Source organism: Astatotilapia calliptera, chromosome 1, assembly GCF_964374335.1.
Source record: "Astatotilapia calliptera chromosome 1, fAstCal68.1, whole genome shotgun sequence".
Classification (NCBI taxonomy): domain Eukaryota; kingdom Metazoa; phylum Chordata; class Actinopteri; order Cichliformes; family Cichlidae; genus Astatotilapia; species Astatotilapia calliptera.
Genome location: NC_137422.1, coordinates 12913605 through 12924199, shown reverse-complemented (window position 1 = coordinate 12924199; position 10595 = coordinate 12913605). Strand labels below are relative to the sequence as shown.

The 10595-nt window shown below is 43.2% G+C and overlaps 1 protein-coding gene across 7 annotated transcripts; it reads left to right on the top strand.

Moving 5' to 3' along the window:
• The first annotated feature begins 639 nt into the window (after window positions 1-639).
• On the top strand, window positions 640-8905 carry LOC113019447 (SKI family transcriptional corepressor 1 homolog-B-like). Of its 7 annotated transcripts, none has more exons than XM_026163178.2 (9): window positions 640-878; window positions 1864-3640; window positions 4225-4315; window positions 4401-4469; window positions 4632-4694; window positions 5481-5555; window positions 5791-5865; window positions 6517-6582; window positions 7741-8634. In XM_026163178.2, the coding sequence occupies exons 2-9, from the start codon at window positions 1874-1876 to the stop codon at window positions 7836-7838; spliced, it is 2304 nt and encodes a 767-aa protein (XP_026018963.2). In that variant the 5' UTR covers window positions 640-878; window positions 1864-1873; the 3' UTR covers window positions 7839-8634. The 7 variants fall into 7 exon arrangements, with proteins under 7 accessions (XP_026018963.2, XP_026018979.2, XP_026018995.2 ...); XM_026163194.2 differs by having other exon boundaries at window positions 7744-7975; XM_026163185.2 differs by lacking the exon at window positions 640-878 and adding an exon at window positions 1374-1465.
• Window positions 8906-10595: the final 1690 nt, after the last annotated feature.

Here is a 10595-nt window from a genome sequence, read left to right as displayed (position 1 = left end):
GTTTCTTTTTTAATCGCCAAAGCCTGGGATTGATTTGTGTGGCCGGCGTGGAAGCCGAACAGATGGCCGTGTAACTTGATGAGCCCGGGCCTTTAGTCATTCCTGGTGCCCTCCACTGTGCCACTCCGGTTTGTCGGTGAGCTCCAACTTCGGCGGAAATAATACAAGATCTGCGTGATTAGATCGGAGCTTATCATTAATACACACCGAGCCCGATCTGTTAAGACCAGCGGTGATTACCTCCCCGACAACATTATGGGATCCGGGTGGAGGCCCCCTAGAGGGTCCTTGACTGGGTTCAGAAAAGGGTCACGACTGTGGCGTTATATTTTTCCTTTATTTTTGGTATCTTTGTGCAGATATCTCCGATGATGTCACGATGTCTCCTTCTTAATTTATATATAATAGCAAATAAATAAATATATAATCACGAGTCTGAGGGCCAAAATGATTTTCCATCTGGGGTCAGCAGGGGCCTAATTGATATTTTTGTTTCTGATCATGTTTGAGCTGCAGAGAGAGAGAGAGGGTGAGACTCAGAGAGAGAGAGAGCCATTACACACCAGCATGACAAGACACAGAGAGAGAGAGGGGGGGGGGAGAGAGAGAGAGGTGCCATGTGTTTCCTGTCTGCGCGCCAGTCACCTCCCCTTGCTCCGACAGGATGGAGGTCCCGCGTGCTGCTGCCTGCCCTGAAATGCACTGAAATAAAGGCTCCTCCTCAGCGCTTTCACTGCCAGTGCGCCTTCTTTTCTCCATCCTCTCTCCCTCTCTGGACTCTCTCAATTTTTGTCTGTTTATTTTCATTTTATTTATTGTTAATATTGATTTCCCAGCCTGACTTCCCCTACGGTGTGTTGCTTTTACAGGAGAGAAAGGTATGGCTCTGTTTTTGTTTTCCTTATCACCAAATTCATCCTAAAATTACAACAACAATTTACAACAGCTAATTTAATTTAATTTCTCGCGATTTGACCGTAACTCGGCTGTATCAGTGGCTTCGTAATACTTCAAAATAGTAACAAAATAAAAGCAGGGGTTTGCGTGCGTTTTGGCACAAGAGACGCAGAAAGTTAAGTACGCGCAGGGGAACGTGAGATAGGCCCGCTTCAACCTAATTTCGAGCAGTCGTCTGCGGCTAATCTGCGCAGAAGCTTTAATTATATATGGGCCTGGTCTTTTATTAACAATGCAAAGACGCACGCTTGGACCTGTGTAATTAGCTCGCGGGAAAGCGGCTTATAGTTGTTCTTTTCCTCTCCGCTAAGCGCATTGACGCAGCTCAGGCTGCATTTTCCTTCTGTCCTTATCCACCTATAAGATTCTTATGTGACCCTTAAGTAGTTCCCCCTTAACGGCTGAGCCGATTTCAGGATAAAGAGTAGCGGTAGAAGTAGATCCACCAACGCGCAGGAGCCTGTAGGACAGGAGAGGAGGCAGAGAGCACGGAAATCATGCTGAAATAGTAAATACGTCTAATTAATTTCACTTAAAAAGTATTATTATTATTATTATTATTATTATTATTATTATTATTATTATTATTATTATTCAAACAGTTAAAAGACCCTCTGCTATTGCTTCATTTTAATTATGACACAATTGTAATAATTACTTTTATATATATAATTTTTGGTCAATGCCGATTATAATAATACGGAAATAATATATATTTAATATTTGCCTTTCAAATGGTTATTATTTAGGCGTTTTAAAGTATTTTTATTCGTTTTCTGTGATGTTTTTCATTTTTCTCGCAGACTTGAGTCATGCGAAGATTCAGAACACGGTAAACATATAGTGCTTGCGTAAACAACCCCACGGGCCTCCGGTTCACTGTCTTGTCTTCTGTTTGACTCACAGGCTTCCAGGGATGGAGTCGATGCCCGGACAGCTTCGAGACGCGGGACGAGACGCTAGCTCTTCCCCAAGTTTAAAGCAGGGCGCGCAGAGCTTTTCCAGCCCCGGCTCTCTCAAACCGAACCAAGTGAGTGAGACATCCCTGTACGGGGTGCCCATCGTGTGTCTTGTCATAGACGGCAAGGAGAGACTGTGTCTGGCGCAGATTTCCAACACCTTGCTGAAAAACTACAGCTACAACGAGATACACAACCGCCGGGTGGCTCTGGGCATCACCTGTGTGCAGTGCACGCCGGTGCAGCTGGAACTCCTGCGCCGGGCCGGGGCTATGCCCATTTCCTCCAGGCGCTGCGGCATGATCACCAAAAGGGAGGCCGAGAGGCTCTGCAAGTCCTTCCTGGGAGCGCACAGCCCGCCAAAGCTACCAGAAAATTTTGCATTTGACGTGTCTCACGAGTGCGCATGGGGCTGCAGGGGCAGCTTTATACCCGCGAGATACAACAGCTCCAGAGCGAAGTGCATCAAGTGCAGCTTTTGCAACATGTATTTCTCTCCCAATAAATTCATTTTCCACTCCCACCGCACCCCAGAGTCCAAGTATCTGCAGCCGGACGCGGCCAACTTCAATTCGTGGAGACGCCATTTGAAACTGACGGAAAAAAAATCCAATGATGATATTTGCCACGCGTGGGAGGATGTGAAGGCCATGTTCAACGGGGGGAGCAGAAAGAGGACTCTGCCCATGAGCGGCTCGGGGATGTCCTCGCCCATGAAATCACAGGCCTCGTCCAGCCTGGTTCAAAGCAGCTCCCCGGAGATCCCCCACAAAACATTGCGCTGCGACGAGGATCAGGGGAGCAACAACCTGAGTCTGGCGAGGGGCGAACGGAGTTACCCGGTCATCCCGGTGCCCAGCAAGAGCTTTGGCATGCTTCAGAAAATCCCCCCACCTCTGTTCCCTCACCACCCCTACGGCTTCCCTAGTTATGGGCTGTGTCAGAAAAAGAGCGACGGGGTGCCTGACGTGAACAAAAACAACATCCCCGGTGTGTTTTGGCCCGGCACAAAGGATCCGATCTACCCGGCCTTCCCCATGTTTTGGCCTGCAGCTGGAGGCCTACCGATGCCGCCCTACCCGGGCTCCCCACCCAAACCTCCCCCAGAGCTGCTAAGCGTCCGGCCGGCCGAACTCGACCTGTCGGACCAGAGCGAGAGGGGCGCAAACACACCAAAAGACACCAACCACCACCCTCACCACCAGCAGGACGGCGGAGAGCGCTGCCCCAGCTCCCAGTCCTCCTCCACCCGGAACGACGAGGACAAGTCCGGGGACGAGACCTCTCAGAGGAAAATCAGCTATATCTCCGCCTTTAGACCCGTCGTCAAAGACGCAGAGACCATTGCCAAACTGTACGGCAACCGGGACTCCTACGGGATACGCCCCGGCTACCTGTCCCCGGATTTTATCAGCGAGAGCTCCAGCTACAGATCGATATCACCGGACAGAGACAGCGTGGTGGACGACGACGACGACGACCTGGACGTGGACGTGGAGTCCAACCGGGGACAAGGCGAAGAGGATCCGATCCGGATATCACCGGGAGGAGACCACCGCGACTCCCCTGTACCGGAGCGGGTGTGCTCGGGTGCTGAGGAGAGTCAGGAGCAGGCCGATGCAGCCTCAAGCCCCGAGGCGGTCGCAGCATCACCGGAGGATTCCGCTCACACTGGGTCATCGGATGAGGACAGACAGATGCGTAATGGCTCCCCTCTTCATGAAGTAAGATTAGATTAAATGAAACTTTAATGATCCCCTTGGGGCGAGTTGAATTGTCACAGTTGTAGAAAATAAGATTAGAGAATTAGAGAGTGCATTAACATATTAGCCTCATTCAGACTTTGAGAAAGGAAATTCCAGATGTAGATATGTGTTTATTATTTATTATAGATATTAGTCGTAAGAGTGGTTAGTGGGGAGTGTTTGGACCACCTGCAGTGAAACTGCCTGAGTCCACGATTTTCTCCCAAATTCAGTTACAGCAACATTTTTTAATAGATACAACATAACACACACACACACACACACACACACACACACACACACACACACACACACACACACACACACACACACACACTGTTTTTTCCCGTTTTCAATGTTAATTAAACCACTGTATCCCAATTTGCACAAATCTGCAGAAATATTAATTAAAATCAAAATACTTTAATAACCCCGCTTCTTTCACCATCTTCACATCAAGCCACTCCTTTTATTTTCTTAAAAAAATAAAAGAGCGTAAATTGCGTGCACCAAATGACCAATAATTGCTGTGCCGCTATTAAAGACGATTGTTCCTTTTACAGGTGTATGCTCATGAAAAGGACGGCCACGTGCTTCTGAACGAGCCTTCCACGTTTGGGTCCAAACAATCGAGCAGCCCCCGCAGATCCAACGGTAATTACCGATCCGGGTTATTAATGCGAGCGGGAGCGTCTCCTCGTCCTTTACCTGAAAATGTTTGTGGCTTGTTCGCTTCTAGGTGTTCACCACGTGTCTGAAATACAGACCCAGCGCACTGCAACGTCCTACCAGGAGCAGGACAGACAAGGTCGTTAATCATTCTGTTATCTGCTGTTTTAAAAATCGTCTTTACTTTTAATTATCGCCACATCTGACCACTTTGGGCTGGTTCGATACTTTTATTCAGCAGCTTTTTATAGTGTTACAGTTAATCAGGTTTTTATTGTTAGTTTTTTTTATTTGTGCGCAGCCGATGGAGCTTTACGCATCGACATCAGCGTGCACGAAAGAGACCTGCAGAACATGGCTAAAGGTAGGAGGCCCTTTTCAAGCCCGAATATGGATTAGAATTGAGAAGGAGGTGATATAAAGTGCCAGTAATTGTTACTCCATTTTTTTTTAATTTGAGTACACACAGGGTGTGTTAAAAGCTGTGCTGGTCACTGCATCTAATCAGGACTAAATTTAAGTGTTATTTTAAATATTAACGAGTTTGCTTAAGCAGTTTGGATTGCATTAAATCTAACAAGACCGCAAACATTTTCAAATATAGTATTTTTTATTAAATGAACATTAAATATTGAGTTCCACCTCATTTTAAACAGAGCTAAATACCCCCAGCCTGTTAAAGATGGCGTGCCAGAATCCAAATGTGCATTTCCATTTTTATTTATTTAAATTTTTTTTAGGCCTAAAGTGTTTCCATAGTTGTTAACCACTTAATCACAAGATGTAGGAGTTTTGACTTATTATTATAAGAGGAAATCGTTTAGAGGCTATTAATATTTTAACGAACAGAGCCATAACCCCGAGGCACGGCAGCTAATTATTTTACAACGCTTGGAAAAACCCTGGGACTCCATTATTATCGTCTCCACCTCCAGGCAATGCATGGCAATTACTGTGGCAGCGAGAAAGGAAAACAGTGAAAATGGTTGTTATCGAGGCTGTGAACGCACCTGAGAGTGCGGCTCGCATAAATCTTTATGTGCTGAAAATTCAAGAATATATCATTGTAAGTGGAAGTGTGTGTGTGTGTGCGCTTTAGGAAAAGCTGCTGATTTGTGGTGATTGGTGATGTTTTTTTGTTTTTGTGCAGAGGAATTACAGAAGCAGCTCGTGGAACAAGTGGAGCTGAGGAAGAAGTTGGAGAGAGAATTCCAGCATTTAAAAGGTGGGAGCATCACAAGCGTGTTTTTGTGAGTGAAAGTGACACAGACAGAGAGAGAGAGACACGCATTTTACATCTCTGTCTGGATTTTTAAAAACAGGCCGTGCTTTACAGCCAAACTATTTGCAGGAGAGGGAGTTTTTATTCTTTTTTTCTCCTTTGAATCCTGGATTGTGTCTTTAAATGTATCCCCACAAAGTCAGAGTTTCCATCTGATGTGGCCTTCGGTACTCTTCAGATAATTTTCAGGATCAAATGAAGCGTGAGCTGTCCTACAGAGAGGAAATGGTCCAGCAGCTGCAGATTGTTCGAGGTTTGTCTCTCTCCTTCTCTCTCTATATATATACACATATATTGTGCGCCTCCATAGACTCTGACTGTAAAGCAGATGTAGATCAATGCTCTTTAAGTTTATGAGGGGGGAAAATGGAGCCACAAAAACGTTTAAATATCATAAAGCATTGTAATCCATCTGAAAACAAAAAAACCATGCACTGAACTAAAAAGGAAAAAAGAAAAAGAAAGGAAAAGTGACACTTGCATATTGAAATATTGGCAATTTGTGTCCAGGCTTTTTCCTGTAAATTTCATACTTTTTTTTTTTTTGTGTCCAGCAGTTCAGTAAATTATTAGATATCAAAAGGTGAAATTGAAACCGCATTGTTTTGTTACCAAAGGTTATTTTCTCCTAAATCATGCTCTGGAAAATTGAATAGACAGACCATTATGTAGTGCTGTATCGGTTACATGCAGTAGACAGCAACTAATGCCGCCCGTTAAAGGATTGGTTTAGTGTTACAGTAGTTTAAATACAGGGTTCAAGTACACAGAGGGGTCACTCTAAATACCACAGGGGCAAACAACATACATTACACTCCTCCACCTCACATCCTCCAACAGCAGTTTACATTTTTACTTATTTTATTTATTTATTTTTTGTATTCATTTCATTTTTTTTCGATAGACACTTTGTGCAGCGAGTTGGACCAAGAGAGAAAGGCTCGTTATGCAATACAACAGAAGCTAAAAGGTAATTTTATCTGGTCCAAGAAGGAATACGTGTACGCCTTCAATTCTAAATATGCAAGTGGAACTTTTTATTAAACATCTCCTGTGATCAGTGATCAATAGACAATATTTAAATTACCACCACCAACAACAACAAAAAGCAATAAGGGGTAGGTTTACAATTTTCAAAACAGTCTCAAGGCAGTGCTCACATGCACACATTAAAACACTGAAAGCACCGCTGTGTTCCTCCTGGTGGCTCTTCAAGCGATTTCAGTGTAAGTGACCAAAAAGCCACAGCAGGCAGCACTCAAATAAAGTGCCCATCTTCCAAACTGGCACTTATTTACAGCTTATTTTCCCTCTTTTTTTTTTAACTGGTCCTCCACCACAGCTCAGCACAGAAACATTGTGTTTTTACAACCTTTCCATCCATCTGATTGTCTGTATACTTAATCTGTGCAAAAAAACCCCCCAAAAAATACCCCAGCTGCAAATGCATTTTGCATGAATTTGTACGTAATGGAAAATGCTTATTAATAAAGGTGAGCTGGAAAGAGCATTTGTAAGTCATATGACTTTAACACCCAGTGAAGATAATAAAAATTATGGCCCAATTTGCAAAAAGAAATAAGGAGAATGTGGCCAAATTCAAGCAAACCCCAAAAATGAGTGGAAATGCGCTTTATTTCCTGTCTTCTTTCTATTCCTTTTCACATCGTTGTCCAACGTTTTGAGGTTTTACTGCTGATTTTCTGATTATGTCTCCTTGCTGCTTCCTCTTCTTCTGCAGTGGTTTAATGGCGGCGAACGGGGAGTTAGCTCCACCAACTGTTTCATTTAATTAACAGAAATGTTAATTAATTCTCTTCAAATTTGAACAACATTTGGTGGGAAAGTTCAAATTTGTGGAAACAAAGAGTAAATAGGACTTGGGAGGCGGGGGCGAAGGGATTTTTTTTTCCCCCTGTCACTTACACTGAAGTCATCTTAGGACACGAGGAACATTTACAACAAGTAGAAAGAAAATAAGGGTTGAATATGTGAGTATTGTTACTCTTTACAAGATCAGAGGAGGCATAGATCCAACTCACACTTCATTGTGTCATCGGTAGTTTGTGAGGTTGCATTGTCTGCATTTCCGCTGCATGTTCTCACTGATGGACTCGTTCCTCCCCAGAAGCTCACGACGCCCTTCACCATTTCTCCTGCAAGATGCTCACCCCCCGTCAGTGCACCGGAGCCTGCACCTTCAAACCCCCGCTGCTGCCTCCCTAGTGCCTGGCACAACACAGCACCTGACCCCAGCACAGCCCAAAAAAATAAAAAATAATAATAATAAAAAAAAGCAACACATATATACACACACGCACATACATAGATATGAACACACAGGCCCGCCTCAAGAGCTCTCACCTCCCACCAAGGAGCACCAACCTGCTGTACAGATGCACTGCTGATTTTAGCACCTGACTTGAGCAAACCCATCGAGACTCAGAGGAGAGGGATTTGACGCCTCCTCAAAATAATAAAAGAAAACGAATAAAACTGAACTCTTGTATTAGAGAGATCAGGGTTTGCTTACACACAGAGTTTATGTTGGGAATCACAGGATTGTAGACGTGAAGCTGCAAAGCTCAAACCAAGGAGTGTCCCCGAGTAAAGCTGTCTGCTCTTGAGCTATTCTGAAAAGAAAGAGAAGAAGAAAAAAACCCAACACTATATACATACAGTATATATATCATGTGACGATGTGCAATGTACATTTGTGATATTAAGTTCAAAATGTATCTCATTGTTTAGATTCTGTTGCTTGTTTGAATATGTTGGATTTTTACATATGTTTGTTATTTATCTGTACTGGATTTAACTTATTGTTTAGATGATTTGTAGCACTGTACGTGGTTAAGCACTTTAAATGGGCACAAGTCATGAATTTGACCAAATTCTCTCATCAGAACTACGAGTATGTTTATGGTTTGAATAGAGCACATTATTATTGTTATTACGAGCACTTAACTCAGCAGCCCTTCAGGTTTCACATCAAACAATAAAAGACTTTTCTTTCACCGAGTGTCGCGTCACGCCAGCTCTGAAGTCTTTTTTTGTAATCTCATGTGCATTTTAGACACAAATCCATCACTTTCTCTGTGCCAGGGTTTTCCATGGTGACATTCATCTGTGAGACACAACCAAAAAATCCTTTCTTGTCCACGTGACTGTCTTTTTTATATGGAGAAGACACTGTGGGAAATAGAAACAAATGCCAGTTTCTGACTTGATTTACTCACAATTTACCAGTTTCTGTATGCACTCATGTCCATATGAATAAAATGTGAAGCCACTTTCTGCTCTGTAGCCTTTTACTCCATTGGTTTCTTTCACCGGTGCGAGCCTGACACCTGCTGGCCTCCGCGCAGAATAACTCCTCGTGAGGTGGCTCATATTTCGCCTTATTGTATTTGAGTTCAACATGATCTCTTTCATTAGGCAGCTACATCGGTGCATGACATGTCCAGTCAACTTATAATGTTTGACGTCGAGTCAGGGGAGCAGGCTGATCTAATAGTGAAATCTAATTCTTCTGATGGGAGGACTAATAGATATTGATTACACAGCTCTCGGTCCCTGGATGCTGAGAGAGATACTCACATAATGTCACTGAGACACAATGAATGTTAATTTTCTGTGAACGTAATTGCCCTGCGTGGCAAAGCTCATTCCCTCTGAATACTAACGAGGCCCGCAGAGCTGAGCACAACTACGGCGGGAACGATTGGCTGCTTTACTGTAGTGTTATCCAGCCGCTGTAATATTAAGCAAAAGCTCATTGAGTCTGATATGAATGGATGGATTATGCGACAGCGGGAACCTGGGCACAAAATAACTACAAATGACACAGCAGCGTGTTTTCTCTTCTCCTCTCTGTTAACGTGTGGCATCTATTTAGCCACGTTTTGCTCCGTCTAGTTATTTTTCATGTCCTCGTGGTCATTTTGTAGCTCTTTGTTGAAGGTTTCTATTTCTTCTGTCTCTTTATTGTTATTTTGTATCATTTTTTAAGGCATTTTACATCTCTTTGCCATGGATTTGTTCCTCTCGGCCATTATGTTGCATCTGTTTTTTGGTCATTTTATGTCTCGTCATGGTCATTTTGTCTCATTGGGTGTTTTTCATCTCCTTGTGGTCTTTTTGTGCTTCTTTATTGTTGGTTTGTATCTCTGTGGAGTCCTTGTGCATCCCTTTGTGGTTGTTTTGTGTCTCTTTGGGGAGTCTTTGCACCTCTTTTCTGCCATCGCTCTCTCTCCCTGACCTCTTGACCTCTCTGGGTTGTGCAGGGTAGTCGGATTCATCGGGACATCATCCATGATAACAGGTTGGGAAAATCCTACTAACATATCCTACTATCAAGGATATTTCTAAACTGTAAACTGCACTTGCTGTGATTGTGAAGACCGAGTTGTTGCAGAAATGTTCAATTAGCAGTAACATTTATTGAAGAACTTCATTGTTTCTGATGCGTGTTATATTTGAAAATAAATCACATTCAAATAAAACGGGGGAAAACACGGAACTTTCACACAGCTTAAATTATCAATCGTAGGCTAATACTGTAAATGATACAATAATATGACAAAGATTGAATCTGAGAGATTATTTCATGGAAAATTAACTAAAATAAAAAGGCTAACCAAAGGCATCCCTCCCGCTCACGCAATGCCAGCTAACAAGCAGGAGCCATGTGTGGCTGTAGCGCTTGCTTATATGACTTTTGCATCAAAGTGATGAAGTATATTTATTTGCTGTACATTTAATTAACTGCAATGGTCATCAGTGGAAGATCAACACATGCATAAAGCAGGAAATGAAAACTACTGGTATGTTTGAATGCACTTAAAATGTGAAAGGTGTGCGTGTTACGTAATCAGCATTTCAGTGTCATAGCTACATCGGCCGGACAATTTAATCTGTAACATTTTAACCTTTAGTCTGAAAAGTAAGTAGTAACATTTAATGCAGGAGGGTGAAAAGTAT

Coding starts and splice junctions, on each gene's coding strand:
- LOC113019447 (XM_026163178.2), top strand. CDS start 1,874: ATGGAGTCGATGCCCGGACAGCTTCGAGACGCGGGACGAGACGCTAGC. Junction 5,866..6,516: donor GCAGCTGCAGATTGTTCGAG/GTTTGTCTCTCT, acceptor TTTTTTCGATAG/ACACTTTGTGCAGCGAGTTG. Junction 6,583..7,740: donor AATACAACAGAAGCTAAAAG/GTAATTTTATCT, acceptor GTTCCTCCCCAG/AAGCTCACGACGCCCTTCAC.